This window comes from Populus euphratica, unplaced genomic scaffold, assembly GCF_000495115.2.
Source record: "Populus euphratica unplaced genomic scaffold, PopEup_1.0 scaffold24.1, whole genome shotgun sequence".
Taxonomy (NCBI): domain Eukaryota; kingdom Viridiplantae; phylum Streptophyta; class Magnoliopsida; order Malpighiales; family Salicaceae; genus Populus; species Populus euphratica.
Window position 1 is genome coordinate 338,385 of NW_011499893.1, and position 16,700 is coordinate 355,084.

General features: G+C 33.7%; 3 protein-coding genes across 4 annotated transcripts in view; 1 reads left to right on the forward strand and 2 right to left on the reverse strand.

Moving 5' to 3' along the window:
• Positions 1-808: 808 nt before the first annotated feature.
• LOC105131518 (uncharacterized) lies at positions 809-4,294 on the forward strand. Its single transcript, XM_011034528.1, has 9 exons — positions 809-1,350; positions 1,429-1,543; positions 1,664-1,729; positions 1,830-1,918; positions 2,438-2,525; positions 2,838-2,984; positions 3,072-3,164; positions 3,374-3,475; positions 3,672-4,294. The coding sequence occupies exons 1-9, from the start codon at positions 1,184-1,186 to the stop codon at positions 4,146-4,148; spliced, it is 1,344 nt and encodes a 447-aa protein (XP_011032830.1). The 5' UTR covers positions 809-1,183; the 3' UTR covers positions 4,149-4,294.
• A 418-nt stretch (positions 4,295-4,712) lies between these two features.
• LOC105131520 (copper transport protein CCH) lies at positions 4,713-6,447 on the reverse strand. Its single transcript, XM_011034529.1, has 3 exons — positions 6,318-6,447; positions 5,666-5,741; positions 4,713-5,133 (listed from the first exon to the last, which is right to left on the reverse strand). Exons 1-3 carry the CDS (start codon positions 6,324-6,326, stop codon positions 4,961-4,963), a joined length of 258 nt encoding a protein of 85 aa, XP_011032831.1. The 5' UTR covers positions 6,327-6,447; the 3' UTR covers positions 4,713-4,960.
• A 2,826-nt stretch (positions 6,448-9,273) lies between these two features.
• LOC105131525 (uncharacterized) overlaps positions 9,274-16,700 on the reverse strand; it is a 26,068-nt gene continuing 18,641 nt past the window's right edge. The window contains exons 1-8 of one of the 2 annotated variants that reach the window (XM_011034533.1): positions 13,171-13,459; positions 12,544-12,642; positions 11,964-12,452; positions 11,205-11,357; positions 10,769-10,864; positions 10,548-10,595; positions 10,013-10,443; positions 9,274-9,928 (exon numbers count right to left, since the gene is read on the reverse strand). In XM_011034533.1, coding sequence (XP_011032835.1) covers positions 9,320-9,928; positions 10,013-10,443; positions 10,548-10,595; positions 10,769-10,864; positions 11,205-11,357; positions 11,964-12,452; positions 12,544-12,634 — 1,917 coding nt within the window. In that variant the 5' untranslated portion in view covers positions 12,635-12,642; positions 13,171-13,459 and the 3' untranslated portion in view covers positions 9,274-9,319. Of the gene's footprint in view, positions 9,929-10,012; positions 10,444-10,547; positions 10,596-10,768; positions 10,865-11,204; positions 11,358-11,963; positions 12,453-12,543; positions 12,654-13,170; positions 13,460-16,700 lie in introns of those variants that run through there. The other variant, XM_011034532.1, reaches the window with a different exon arrangement.

The following is a 16,700-nucleotide window of genomic DNA, read 5'->3' on the forward strand; positions in this document are numbered from 1 at the left end:
TTAATATTAAGATTATCAAAAAAATTTAATTAAAAAAACAATGTTTTATAAAATAATATAAAATGATCACTATAGTAAAAGTTATAATCTTTAATATCAAGAAATCTTAAATATATTCATAATAAAAGTTGATTTTTTATTTATTAAAATATTTTCCATAGCCACATTTTAAATCCTTTTATTCCATTTATAATTTCTTAAAACTATTTCTTGCTTGTTATCTTAATAGCTTTTTCTACATTTGGCTAAAATAGAGCTTTTCATGGTTATTTTTAGCTATTTCTTAAATGTTCACTTTAAAGAAAAATACAAATGACATTGCAATTTCCTTTTTTAACCCTCTCTTGCTCCTATTTAAGTTTTAGTGCCAATTTTTTTTTTCATTTTTTAAAACAATTGCAGCTAAAATTTAAATAAAAACAAGAGAGGGTAAAAAAAAAAGAAAAAAAAGAAGCTAGAAGGCTCACCGGGTTTTATAGCTCTCCCTCCATGATCCGTTTCCTCCAGGATCGTGACACCCCCCTAACTTTGGCAACCTTTTCATTTAAGTCTTGAATTTTTAATATTTTTAAATATATCCTCAAATTGGAGACATACGAAGAAATTGTTCATTATGTTTTTACATGAACTTGTATGTTTTTCGATCAACCATATCATAAATACTTCGCGGTTACGTGGTTCTTGTTGCTGAGCCAGCTTTTGTATATCGAAACAACATAAATGCATGACGTACGAGGACTGGTTGCGCACCCCCCGGTCTGTTTTCCCTTTTATCTCTAAGATGATTTTTCATGATTTTATTTTCCATCCTTTTTTCGTACAAGGATATTTATAGAGGCAGCTAGGACTATCCCTCCCATCTTCAAGTGGAGAGGACAAAAAAAATCAATCAATTGAGGGAGCAAGCACTGTGACATTGCAATTTGCAGTGCCAGCTGACATGACGCCCGGTGGAAAAAGTGTAGACCCACTTTCTTTCAAGTTTCCTCCAAAACGTGGTTCCTTTTCAGCGCATTAATGGCCCATTCAGGGCTAAAGACATAAGGTTTCTAAAGCAAACACAGTATATAGGCAGGGCTGATGTAGAAATTTTTGTTGAGGTGCTGAAGCAGAATATTAATTGGCTATGATCCCTCGAAATCTCACTTTCTGATGTTAATTTTCTTGATCTACACAAATTGAAATGGCGCTTTCTGTAGATCGCTATCGTTGTGGATTGACTGAAAAGGATCGTTCTGAAAGAAGCAAGAGATTTGAATCAACAGCAGCTGTGAAGTTGCAGAAAGTTTACAGGAGTTATCGTACCCGTCGCAGGTTAGCAGATTCTGCTGTGGTTGCTGAAGAGCTCTGGTACGTGCCCCTCATGTTCTTGTATAGATAATGCAACATATGGAACTCTGCCTTTTCTAATCCGATGAGAATGTGAAGGTGGCGAGCTTTAGATTATGCAAGGCTCAATCACAGCACAGTTTCCTTCTTCAGTTTTGATAAACCTGAAACAGCAGCATCGCGGTGGAGTAGGATCAGCTTGAATGCTTCAAAGGTGTGTGGTTTAAGTTCTTGCTTCTTTATAACACTGAATAAAGTATTGCTTAGTGTCAAGAACAAGATTCTGATGTAATAAGAAGACTGATATATCATGCAACTTTCCACTTTTTCACAGGTCGGAAAAGGTTTAGGCAAAGATGCCAAGGCACAAAAATTAGCTTTCCAGCATTGGATTGAAGCTGTAAGCCTATATTGGGCTACATCTGTTTGATTATGTTTGATCCTTTTCTTCAAGTGCTAGTTTTGCTACTTCTTTTTTGTTTATACATGTTGTGATGTAGATTGATCCGAGGCATCGGTATGGCCATAATTTGAATTTGTACTATGAAGAGTGGTGTAAAACAGATGCATTGCAGCCATTTTTCTACTGGTACGAGTATAGGTCTCAACCAATTTGATCATCTTTTGATATTTCTCAGTTAACACTTAGAAGATGGGGCATCACATTTGTTCCATAAGTTTCTCTTTTCTCAGTTAACACTTGGAAGATGGGGCATCACATTTGTTCCATAAGTTTCTCTTCTATCCATGCTCTTAATTTTTTTGCATAGGTGCATTTGGCTTAGATGCAATGTGCCTCCAGAACAATAAAGGAAAAATAAAAAACCAGAACTTTGGAATCTAGTTCTTGCTACAGTAATTGCTAGATGGACTAGTAAGTGTAAATGCTACTGAAAAGTTCGAAAGTCAGAATCTAATCCTGCTCCTTTCCTTCTCCACAAACTGCATGTGTAATTGTGAAATACTGCTAAGGTTTTGAAGCACCATTTCGGTTGTGATCGGAAGCACAATGGGATCCCCACTTCCTATTATGCGCATTCTGCAATGTTTAGGGAAATTTTGCTCTTTGCTGATAACTAAAATGCTGTATCTCTCTGCTTGGTTTCAGGCTGGATATTGGAGATGGTAAAGAAATTGATCTCAAAGACTGTCCAAGAACTAGACTTCGCCAAGAATGCATTCAGTATCTAGGACCCGTATGTTCCTCAGCATATAATCTCAGAACTCATTAACAGAATGTTGTGTTTCCATAGCAATTCAGCTTTGTCTACCGCATTGCATACATCAGCTCATGATAAATTTGCACGATCAATTTAAGGACATCATGAAATGTATGTTGACATTTGCCATAGCCTCGTATTCAGAAAGTAGATTACCGCTTCAAATTACAGAAAAGAAAGAAAGAAGAAAAGCTTTGATCTCTATTAGAATTGAACCTTTTAATACTAGCAAAAACAAGCTTTCTTGACTTGTTCTCACACACCTGTCATGATTTTCCCTGAAATAAGCAAGAGAGAGAACTGTATGAATACATCATTGCTGAAGGAACAGTGGTGCACAAACAAAATGGCAATCTCCTAGATACAAATCAAGGATTGGAAGGTTCAAAATGGATATTCGTGATGAGCACCTGCAGAAAACTATATGCTGGAGAGGTAAGGATAATTCTGGACATTAGACCATTTAATTAGCTAATTTTCATCCATCTACACGACTAATAATGTCTTTTCTTAAACATTCAGAAAAAGAAAGGAGCATTTCATCACTCGAGCTTCCTTGCTGGAGGGACTACTCTGGCTGCTGGGAGACTAACAGCAGAAAATGGAAAGCTCAGGGTAAGAATGCCATGATCCGTGTGATTGTGTGAAGGTAGGTAGCATAGCTTATAGAAGGAAATTAAGTCTGGAACACTGGAACAAATGACTGCAGTATGAGAGAAACGTGTATCTTGGTTTGGTATAAATAGAGTTGGAGAAAGGATAAGCTGTTGCTTTGACTATATGCATCTCTTGCTTCTTAATCGTAAATTTTCATTGTCTTCCAGTCTATATCAGCATATAGTGGGCATTACCGTCCAACTAACCAGAACCTTGGCGGCTTCTTGGCCTTCCTCGAAGAAAATGGGATCAACCTCAATGAAATTCGGGTACGCAACTCAATGCCATGATACTTCACAAACCTGCCACCCAATGTGCTGTTCTTGCATAAAAATATCTGGTTATGATGGAGCCTTTCCAGCTTTGGCCTATCTGGTTTTGCCATCTTCTATTCTTATTCTTTAGTAATCACTTGATATGGTGCTTCTACTTGTTCATTGTTCCATCTGGTATTGCTCTAGGCAGGTACTTACACCAGAAGATAGTGAAAGCTGTGAATCAAGGGAATTGTCTCAAGACAAAAGTAAATTCGGTTGGTCAATGGATTCCAAGCCGTCTAAACTTCATGCTTCGAGTAAAATTAACAATTACCAACCTTCTGAATCATCCATGCCTTCAAAAGCCACAAGAACATGCAGTTACAAGAGGATGTTGTCGGCCAATATCCAGAACACAAAAGCAAATGTACCAAAGAAGGAAATATTGCAGAGGATCAAATCCAAGAACGAAGCTAGCTCATACCAATTAGGGCACCAACTGTCTTTGAAATGGTCAACTGGAGCTGGTCCAAGAATAGGGTGTGTTGCAGACTACCCTCTGAAACTAAGGGAGCAAGCCCTCACGTTTGTTTACCTCTCACCCAGTGATGATCTGCACAAGCCATCTGCTTCTGAACTTCCAGGTTGTCTCCTCTCTATAATAGATCTTTGTACGATGATGTAACAGAGATTCATCAACCATCTTTTCAAAAGCCAGCATTGCCGATGACTTCGCTTTCTATTCCTGTAATCCCTTTGTTGTTGAAGTTTGAACTGAAGTCATTGCTGAATGCTAATGAGCTATACCTAATGCTATAATGTCCTCTCTTTCGTTTCATCTAGAGCGAGTGGACACAATAAAATTATCAAATAAATTGTTGTCAAGAAGCAAAGTAGACGTTGCATCATCAAATACCGTCCCATCCGCATACCTTTCCGCGTTTATTAGATTAAGTATCAGTCAATTTTTTTCACATTTTGCAACCTCATCAAAGACATCTCCAAGCTATCCCGTGGGGTAGGTGTTTGTGTCCGCATCCGGGTGAGACACGTTGATTATTTTAGCATAAACAGCCCCGCCCTCATGCTTGTAGTACATGTCAAGCATTTGAACAGGCTGTATTATCTTTTAAGATAAAATCTATGGTTTGATACAATGATGGAGAACGCCAGTTACAACAAATCTGAAATTGAAATACCAGACACTGAAAGTGGTTCAAAGGCCTGAGAAATCATATCTGTATAACGAGCCAAGAACTTGATGATCTATATCTTCGAAGAGGAGGAGTGTCATGATTTACGCGATCAATAGAGCAAGACAACAAGATGACATTTTCTATATCATATCCTTATGAATGTACCCCAGAAATTATTATAGCTTACATCCAAGTACAAGCGACCTGGATATCGACAATCCACATTACAATCATAGCAAGTTCAATAAACTATTACCTAATAAAACAAACTTTCACAAAGTAAATGCTGGTATCAGCACCATTATGCAGCAGCCAAAGTTTCTGCAGGCTTAGCAGGTTCAGCTGGTGCTTCTGCTTCCCAGAAGGTAGTCTTCTTCCCGGTCTTAGAGACAGTCTGAAGAACAGCATCTGGCTGCACATTTCCTTTCACTGTGACTGTTTGCTCCTTCAAATCAATGTCATATGATTCCACACCTGAAAAATGTTCCAGGAGAGACACAAGATATTATTATCTATTACAACAACAATGATGAACTTAGGGCCTCAGCTACATCTGAAAATAATACTTGCCAGTGGAATTTCCAACCAGATTAGATAACAATCCAAACCATTTCATTCTTTTCTCTTTTTTCATAGATGAAGAGTAACGATGTGAAAATTGCTTTGTAACGCACAGTAAGAAGATAAAAGTAAATTTCACTTCTTCACAAAATGCAAATGCTTCCAAACCTCACCATACCAGCTAATCTACTTGCAAAGATGCAAAATTCTATAACCAATCTCGCCCCAGTTCATTGTCAAATAGACCACGAAAAGGATCTACACCTTCCCCAACAATTCCTGAAATAGAACCATAGCAGCATGCTTCCAGAAGCTAAGATTGAAAACTCATTAAATCCAATCAACAATGTTTTGTCCATTTCAATTTTGTGTGTTGAGCGAGAAAGACAGCACAATCAGCAAAGTTCCAGAGACTAAAAGATCAATTGCAGGGACAGAAACAAACCTTCCATTTTTCCCAAAACCCTTTTCACAGCCCCAACACAACCTCCACATGACATGCCAACCTTGAGGACAACAGTCTGCAATTTAACAAAATTGAAAACCATTAGACATGCAAAAATCAGCAATAACCACAATGTAATGTCATCAAATAAAAAAAGGGCAGGCAGAAAAGGAAATAAAATCTCCAAAAACAGGCTATAACATCAGTTAACATGTAACCCTAAAAAAATTTCTAACTCACAACAGTAACGCAAAAAGAAAGAAGTCAACCTTCGTATCCCCTTTATCCTACAATTTCCATTCAACTAAAACCAGACATATTCTAGGTAGGAAAACAACAAAGCAGAAATCCTTTTCCCTCAAGATTAAATTTTACAATTTCAACAACTTGCTTTAAACTACTAATTCAGGCTTAACTAAACAAATCACATCAAAAGCTCCCTAAGATCCCCAACCAAAATAAAAATCAACAAAAACCCAGAAATCCCAGAAAAGACTTGAACTTGAAATCCAACGTGTCCACCCAAATTCAGCCAAAATTCATAGACATCCCAATAGAAGTCAAAACAACAAGAACATAGTATTAACAAACAATAAAAATACAAACTTTGCCCCAAAATAAGAAGAATCAAGAAATGAAGATTTAGGGGCACCTGAGACATGGTTATTACGTTGTTGTGACAGAACAGAACAAGAAACAAGGAATCGAGAAGACAGAGAGAAGACTTTGAGTTTGGTGTTGATTATATGAGCTGGTGTTTTCTGTATCCCTCAAGGTGGTGAATTTATAGACTTTTTGATGCGTGTGAATGTGATGATAAGTTTTGTGTGGGTCCCAGATCTTGTTAGCTATGACTTCCTGTTTTGTTAAGTTTTATTTTTCTCTCTTTTTTTTTTCCCTTTGAAAATTCATTTTAGTTTTCCATGAATTGGTGTGACATCGATTTCAATGTCATTTTTCAGTTAAGAGCTGTTTTTTCAGGTTAGTTATAAGTTTTTCATGCGTGATTTTTTTTTTATATATATATATATAAATGCCTTACAAATTAATATATTTTATATCTACCGCATAAACAATTTCAATTAAAATCACTTAATTATTAATTTTTGAAAGATTGTGTGCTATATGATCAATATAACAAAATATTGTTTGCTATATTTTAAAAAAGTATAATTTCCTGAAACATTTGAAAAAATACCAACCACCCATGAAACATTGTAACATCAACTGGTTTTATAATAATTTAGCTGTTTTTATTGTGTTGAGATTAAATCCATTTCAAAATATTTGTTTAGGATTTATAATTTTTTTTTGTAAATTCAATCATCTATTTATGTTTTAATATTATCTTTTATTATTAATTTTTCTAAGAAAATAAATTATTAATATCTATCCATCGTTTAACCAGATACATATCTCGATTTGAGAGTTTGCAGCATATATATATATATATATAAAAAAAATCTACATCCTTACATATCAATCCTAAAATCGGGGGAATACTTGTGTTGTTACCCTGACCAAGCTTCAAGAAAGAAAGAACAAACAAATAGGAATTTAAAACTTCTAAAAGAAGCCATGCCTTTTTGTGGGGTATCCATGGATTCTTCTTCACGCCATGGCAGAGTACACACTTTTGACCAGCAAGATAGTTAGTACACAGCAGCCTGGTTGCAGTGCCAGAACCCAATTACCAAACGCCATTCAAGTCTTCTAGAGGTGTTCAGTCTTTGGGGCCTGTTCTATTTTTTGCAATTCGGCTTTCACTTTTCCATGCCAAGCGTGGAGATTGAGTCTTATTTCTGCATTGAAATGGTAAAACCTAAATTGCAGTCTTCCTTCTTGTATTCCGTATGGATGCTTTCTTTTCTGGAGAAGAGTTTTATTTACTATAAATAGTTTTTTTAAAAGAAGTTATTTTCGTTGAATTCTTGGAAAGTTGATTATCAATTTAAATTCAACAATATTATGAGTAATATTTGACTATATCATAAAAATAAATTAAAAAATTTCTTATTGATGTTTAAAAACAAAACCTATCATGACCATGGGTCAGGGGTCCAAATGGGGGTGATTTTTTCTTAGAAATAAAAGGCATTAGGCATTTTATATAAATATAATCACGAGCTAACTCGCTAATCACGATATAACCTCCATCCTCTAGTTAATTAAACATTTGTTGAATTGAAAATTGCGCAGGATCTTCCGTCAGGCATTGATTAATTAATTAATTAATGAGCAGGATGTGTCCTCCATCATCTACAATGCTCGATCGTTGAGTTGACTACGTAACTCAATACAGATCTAGGGAGAGAGAGGGGGGCGGGGAAAACAGAGAATACAGTGAAGATGATAGATTGCAAGGGTCGTCAAAATCCTCAAAAGAAAAGAGTGTGGTTATTCTATAAATCTCATCATTGAATACATTCAGCAGAGGGAATTAAGTAAGAAGAAGTTCAGATTCTATAAATCATGACTAATTTGAATGACAACAGGAACGGAAAGGACTTGGGATCAAAGGGTTTGCTTCCTTCATCATTGAATGACAACAGGAACAGGAATTAAGTACATGTGTGTGGTTATTCTATAAATCATGACTACATTCCTTTTCAAGGTATTTCATAATTTTTAAAAAGTATTTTTTAAAATATATTATTTTTTTAAAAAATTATTTTTAATGCATTCCTTTTCAGGGTATTTCATAATTTTAAAAAATATTTTTTAAAATATATTATTTTTTAAAAAAATTATTTTAATACAAATATATTAAAATAATTTAAAAACATAAAAAATAATTTAAAATTTAAAATACAAATTTTTAAAAACTGTAATTGAAACACTTAAACACTTGATGATCACTTAGGTCAATTATGAATATAATTGTTATATAAGGCTAGTTGAATTATTTTGGTTAAAGATTTATTTTAATAGCTAAATATATATAATTTTTATTTTTATAAATGTATCATATAAGTATAAATGATCAACTTAAAATCTAAATTAAAAAAATGAAATTTGTTTTTAAATGATCCATATTCTTTTAGTTTAATTTTTTAACTATAAACTAAAATATTAATTTTTAATTTAACATTTGAATATTTCAAGAGATTTAATAGCATGAAAAATAGATTCCAACACATATAACATTAATTACAAGTTTGATCATTAAAATAGAAAAATAACATTTTAGAAAGAACAATGCAATCTCCGAGAGGAAATGATACAACACAATAAAAATGTGTTTTATAGTTATTCTCTGTAATTTGTAACTCTAATGCAATTGTAATATGTAAATAAAAGGCTTCAAAAAATAAAAAAATATTCAATTCTAAAAAATTTAATTGATAAGATTTGAGATTTGAGATTTGTTTTTAAAAAATTACTAGAAATTTTAGGGCTTCTAAGCTTACATAATCATTATAATCATTAATGTCATGACTAGTGAAATTAATTGAAATGTAAAATTAATTAAAATATGCACAATCAGACATTCATATTATTTTTTTTTAAAATTATTTATCAAATAAATAGTGTAATTTTTCAAATTGAATTCGACCAGCTATTCTGCTACAATATAAATAATAATTTAGGCTAAAACACGCAAGAGATAAAAGGATCTATATCTTACACGAAGAATTACATACATTTCATTAATCAATACCAACGTTTCAATTTTTTGTTGAAGATTCCCGGTCCATATGTGGATACAAAAATCTCCACTAGGAGGGGAAATTGCAACATCATGAAAAAAGTTACAGGGATACATGCGACCAAGACAATCGGAATTATAATTTGCAATTTCCCATCCACAATAATCATAAGAGCAGCACAGAAGGTTACCATCATGGTTGCAATGGAGAAGAAAAGCGTGGAAAGGCCGATAATTAACTTGGTGGGCAAGGATTTAAGGAAATCTTCCTCTGCGTATCGGGACGTAAGAATTCCTAAGAACATCAACACTGATGTTGATGAAGAAAACAGAGAGATTGCATCCGATACTATAAAAACTGTAAAAGATTCCTTGTCTTTAAAAATCGGATAGCCGCTCTCTTGAACGTAGCCGCCGGGAACAGTGAATGCAGCAGTAAACATGATTGTAATGATGAGAGCACCCACAACAGTGCATGAAGTTGCTGTTGCTTTCATCCATTCCTCTCCTTTCACTAACAGGTCCTTATGGTCACTTGTGAATAATTCCCTGGCTATCTGACCCTTTACATTAGCAAAATCCTTGTCTGTAGGATTTATAATACTTTCCACTTCCTGCATTAAGGATTTTTTTATTTATCAACGTTCTATCAATCTTCTTTGTTTTTAAGAAAAAGATGTTTAGTTTGGAAAGCTCACCTTGTACCATTGTAGCTCTCTCTGCATCTGTAGAGCTGCACCAGAGATCCGAGATAGTTGAGAAGGAGGTGATAATTTTGCTGCCAAATGTAACATTGTATTTCCTGAGCTATCTATAAGGGAAACAAATCCTGATCTGCTTGCTTCCAGTCCATAGAAAAGGCTGACCACCTTTTCTTGTCGATTTGCAATCGAGGACATAAATAGGGTTCTCGAGTTGTCATCTGTACAGATCATTACATGAGGACAAGCTTTGATCATCTCCATAATAAACTCAACCGTGCCATTCTTTACTGCACTGTGGAATGCTGGATGTACAGCTGCCTTGAGCTGTTCCTCGTAATCCAGAGAAGATATATGCTCACACATACACCGTAGGATTTTATCCGAATAAATGTGGATCTTCTTTAAATCATAAATCTGCTTGATTCCTAGATCAATAATTAAATGGTGATCAAATAAAACCATGATAATGGTGATAGAAATTAAGAGAAGTGGGATATAGATGAGCGGATTATACATATATATAGCTTACCTAAGAATGTGAAGAGATTTTTTGCAAACACACGCACTTGACTCAACACTGAAAAGTTTGGGAAAAAAAAACACAGAAAAATTATCACAAGTAAAATATATGTATGCTAATCAAATTTATACGTATGAAATTATCATTGTAATGATAATTGCTCCAATAACAAAAAGACACAGATGTGTTCACAGGAGAGTGGACAAAAACACACAGATCTGTGCAAATACCTTTAAGGACAACGTTCTTCGACTCCCTTAGGCTCTTTGCAGGCACATAGATACGAACCGTATCATTCGTTGCAACAATTGGTTTTGACCAAATACCTGTCATGTTCTTAGAATTAAGTCAGTTTTAATAATACGACTTATAAAAAAAATACTTATTATTTTAAATCATAATTGAAATTTTTTTATAGACAATTTATAAAAAAGAAGAAGTTCAGATAGGTTGCTGTCATGATAAATAATAGTTATTTTTATATTAGAAATAACTTTTTATTATTTTTCTCTGTTTCTGTTTTTCTTTCTTTCTTTCTTGAATGTATATAAATTACTGCGCGATAGCTTCTAAGATCACATAAAATATTATACGGACGTTAAATAGATTTCGAGAGGAAATGAAGAGACAAGCGAGGAGTAAAAATTGAAGAAAAAAGATACTAACATGAACAGATGAATTGCTGCCAAAATGCAGGTTGACATGCACTTGGAAATATTTGAGGCGAGGTAGACAAACGAATCAAAGCGTTCGACTTCAGAACATCATCCGTTTTAGTAGCCATATGTGGGAAGCGATGCAGAAAATCAAACACAATATCTGGCGTTGCAATATTCAAAAGAAACAGCACAAGAAGGAACAAGAAAGATGAGGTTTAATTTTGAAATGCTAAAAAATTAATTTACAAGTCACTTTGTTTCATATGAAGCCATCTGAAATCAAGCGCTCTCTCATTTTTGTTTATGAATAGCTAATTTCTATGTACCATCAAGTGTAAATTTCTCACACAAAAAGTGGATAATCCCTCAATAACTAACGTGAAGTCTCTCACATTTGCTTGCATGAGAAAATCTATTATAAGAAGAAAAGAAAACAAAAGGAGGAATTGAGAGTAAATTACAAGCTAGTCCCTACAGTTTAGAAATATTAGTCAATCAGTCCCTTTAGTGTAAAAAATTATTCAATAATCCCTTGACCAACATTGACCATTCTCAATTTATTAGTTTTTTAAGTCATAAACAGATTTTAAGATTCATGTAATCTTTAAAACCATAATGATTGATTGATTGATTAGTTTTATTAAATTACAGGAAATAAATAATAATTTACCAGGGGAAATAAAGAAAGGGAAGACTTACGAACAGAGCATTGAATAAAAACAGAGAAAAGAATGAAGATAAGTAATTAAGGGGTAAAGTCTCTTACCGAGCATTTGAGCACCAATAGCACATTGAAGGAAATAAGATCCATGGTGGCCATTGCCTTGACAAAGAAATTCAAATGGAGTAACAGAGTATAGATAAAGAGCCATATCCTTACAGTTGCTTATACATGCCTGAACCAGTGGGATCTTTTTTTGTGCGTTTACAAAGGTAACCAAGTGTTTGTTCTTTCTCACCAAACATTCTGCCATCTTTCTTTTTCCAACAAAGGCAGCACTAGAAAGACCTGTGTTGCCTTGATTATCTTGTATTTCCAATTCTTCTACTGACATCAACTTCACTAACTCCTCCACAACTCTCAGATTTCCAGAAAAAGCTGCTACATGAAGGGCTGTTCCACCATAGGGTTTAATCATGGCCTTTCTTGCATTTGGGTATCGGCTAAGATAGGTTTTTATGGCATCCCAGTCTCCATTATGGGCATACTTGTAGAGGGTTAGCAAGGGACCATTCATTTCATTGCTCACCGCTCCTGCCAAGGTTTTTATTCTCTCCCGTGTTAACATCAAGAGGTCGAAGTGGTTGGAAATCTAACAGAGGAAGAGAATGAGGTCATGGTATACCTGAACCTTGTGATGACTGTGACAACTCTGCTTCAACAAATTGCTCTTCGTGGCTTGGTGAATGTTGTTGTTGCAAATTGTTTGCCGTCATGTTAGAATCTGTGTACAATGTGGGGGTAAGGATCTGAGAAACTAGTGATGCCAAGATCTACCGAGCCAAAAGCAAACCATCAATTTTCTTGGTTCTTAAGATTAATAAAATAATAATTAATTGATGGCAAACCAGTGGCAAACCATAAATGCTCTGCACCTTGAAAAAGCAGTAATATCTGCCCCAACTTTTTCAATACAAAATTAACGGGTTACATAACTGGATCACGTTAGAGTGTATTTCATGATGTAGTTCTGGAAGTACTTTTCTACCGATGAAGCATGAAAATGGTGTTTTCTGCGTTCTATCACATCATTTTCAATAAATAAGTAAATAATTGATGCAATGCTATTTCCATTATTTCTAAGTGGTAAGATCTTCATGCTATGCTAATCTTCTTTAGGGCTTTGAATTTGCTTCATGCAACTCACACTGCATTATCAAAGAGTGGGGAAAAACTGGAAAGCCAAGAACCAAGATATCATCGGATGAAAGCCAGAGAACAGAGCAACAACAAGACCCAATGAAATACTTACATGGTCGGTAGCACTTCACAGAGCCACTTATAATCCCCTTACTTCTCTCTCCCAAGCTTGACCAGGCTGCTGAGAATGTCTGGGTGATGACAAAAACTTGAGAGAACTTATGTTTTTGTTCTTGCTATAGTGCTCCCTACAGTCGGAAACAAAGACTATCAAGCGTCCAGCGCTCTCGGCCTTTCATTTCTCTCCTTGACATCCTTAAACGCCCTACCTCGTAATTCAACGTTCACGTCAAAGGGCATCTGCGGATGGGTGACCACTGGAAATGCGATCCTATAAAATATTTAATTATTATAAATGCCCCAGATTGTGTTTTTTCTCCCTGCAGTTCCTTTTCTCCCTGGAAACTGATGAAATATTACAATTAAATTATGGTTCGATTGAATATAGTTAAATAAACTATGAATTTATATATGTAATTAGGATTGATTTCATGTACTTTATAGAAAAAATGAAATTATTTGCAAATAAGGTTCAATTAATTTTGCTGCCTAATGAAGCATTGTATCTCGTGAGCTATCCACAGAGGTAAAGAACGAATCATGCTCTGCTTGCTTCAAGTCCATTCAAAAGGCTGAACACTTTTTCTTGCCGACAGGGTGTTGAGGACATGAATAGGTTTCTTGACTTTGCATCGACACCAATCATTGCATGACGACAAGCTCTAATCACATGGACATCTGCCCCTTCGTGTTCCTCACACGTACACCTTCTAATTTTATCCTCTTCTATATGATATACTATACATGTTCTAATGTAGAAATAATATAATTGTCAATTTTATAATAGTGTTGCAGTGATAAAATTATAAATTTTATTTTTCTATATATCTAATTCTTCAATATAATTTTGATATAAATTTTTTTTATTTTAATTAAAATTTATTTTTGCTAAATTCTAGCATTAAAAAAAATAATAATGTTCACATCAATTCCACCATTAAAATGATTCATCTTGGTATTCAAGGGTTTTATTTAGTTAAGAAATTTCCACTTAAATTTTTTTATCTTAAAATTATCTAATTTGATTTTAAATTAATTTTGGGTTTTTTTGGGATTTTATCTTTGTATTTTAAGTCAAACAATATAGAATTTGTTTTTCTAGCTGAAATCTAGATAATTTTATATAACATGTAATCTATTCCATCAATTTTTTTATAAAAAAATTAAGAATCCTTACATGTAGGTCTCCTTTTACAAACTAGTATACTGAACTTTTTCTAATATACCAGATAACTAGTTTGGTTTACTAGATTCAACAACAACACTAGATTGATTTTTTTAATTAATATTTTATATATATTTTTAATTAATTTTTAAATTTATATTTTAGTTAACACAATTTTTTATGATTTTGTTGGCTTATTTAACTTTTTTTAGTGGCAATTAATTTTTAATTATATTATATGTATTTAAGTTTTAAGAGATTAATATAATTTATTTATATATTTTTATTTTATATAGATTAAATATATTTTTTAAAATAAAATATTTATTTGGGAATGATATTTCTAATTCTTGTAACCATTCATATCATTTTTTTATTCGATTAATTTTATTTTATGTATATCAGCTTTTATTATCATTTGATTTAATAAAAAAATAATTTCAATAAAAAAATTCATTAAACATAAATGGTTAAATGACATGTAATATTAAATATCTTGATATATATATATATATATTAAATTTTATTTTTATTTATCATTAATAATTATTTTTATATTTACACAAATAATTTTTAATTTATTTAATTAGATATATTCATAATTTATTTTTAAATATTTTTATGTGAAAACACGAAAAAGTTTAAAGTTCTATTTTTTCATTGGTAAAAAATAATATCTCACCTGTGAAAAAAAGAGCGGTCAAATGACTTTTTTTCTTCTCTCTCTAAAATGTATATCAATTATGATGTGATGATCTCCAACACATAGAACAATATACGTTTTGAATAGAGGAAATAAAGAGAAATTTGAGGAGGAAAAATGGAGGGAAGAGACACTAACATGAATAAAATCCATTGCTGCCGAAATGCAAGTCGACCGTCACTGGGAAATATCCGAGGCAGGAGAAACAAACCAAACAAAGTTCGACTTCAGAACTTCATCAAATGTCTTAGCTAAATTTGGGAAGCGATGCAGAAAATCAAAAGCAATATCTGGTACTGCAATAGCCCAAAGAAAAGGCACAATCAGCAACAAAAAAGATGAGGTTTTAGTGTCTTCGAGCACCAATTTACAAGAGACGAGGGATTAAAGAAAGGGAGGGCTTATGAACAAAACATGAAAAAGAAGTAATACTTGCTCTAACCTTAATTCATGGCAAAATCACAAGCAAACATAAACGCAGCTGCTCGGCGGCTAATTGGCCTTAAAAAAAGAAGTAATACTCGCTCTAACCTTTTCAATACAAGATTGATGGGTTACTTAATAGATCACGTTAGAGTGTATTCCATAATGTGGTTTTGGAAGTATTTTTCTACCGATACCGTATGAAATTGGTGTTTTTCCAGTTCTATTCCATCATTTTCAATAAATAAGTAAATGATCGATGCACCAATATTTCCATTATTTTCATTTAGTGCTAACATCTTTATGCTCTGTAAATTTTTTTCAGGACGTTGAACTTACTTCACGCAACTCATTGCATTGTTAAAGAGCGGGGAAAAAAATGGAAAGCCAAGAACCAAGATATCATTGAATGAAAGCAAGAAAATAGAGCAACAAGGAGACGCCATGAAATACTTACATGGTGTGGTGGCAGTTCATGTAAAGAAACAATCTAGATCAAGCTGCTTCGTCCTTTCCCCTCTGTAGGGAATTTTCCAAGAATCATCTAGAATGGGCTTGAAAATGCCCATGTTGGTCGATGTTCCAGCTTGATGCCAGCAAAATTAACAATGGCTGGGTTAATGTATAGAATGCATTAGTCGCCCTTCATGCAAGGAGGGCTTTGTTTATTTTTAGAGGAGGCGCCCTCTGTACCTCTTTCTGATAGAAATCTAATTTTTTTTTATAAAAAGTTTTTATTAAGAAAATTGTAAAAAGTCAAGACATCATGCATGTGTGCTAGGGCAAGCAAAACGCTAGTCCCAAGTGCCTTTAAGGCTTCTGATGATCAAGAAGCTGTTCTAGCAGACCCCAATGCTGCTACGCCCGTTGTTGAGCCTCCAAACACCTTTAGCCCTTTCAATTTCTTTTGAAACATAACTAAGACTACAGATAGTTCTAATGAAAATCATGTTCATGCTGTTTCTTCTCTTAAAATGATAGCATGACTCTGGCAGTGTTGGTGGGAGAAACCACTTGTGGTGGCTTTGAAACACTCGGAGGGGATAAAACACACTCTTTTATTTCAAGAACAACAAGCTTACAATAATGAAAAGTTTACAATAACAACCCCTCTTTCTTTCTCTCTTTCTCTCTAGTGTTTCTCTCAATCTCTCCACACATAATTGCATAAGCTTAGCTATCTATTTATACACGAAATCAAAACAAGAAAATTCAACCTTCAAGTGTGAAG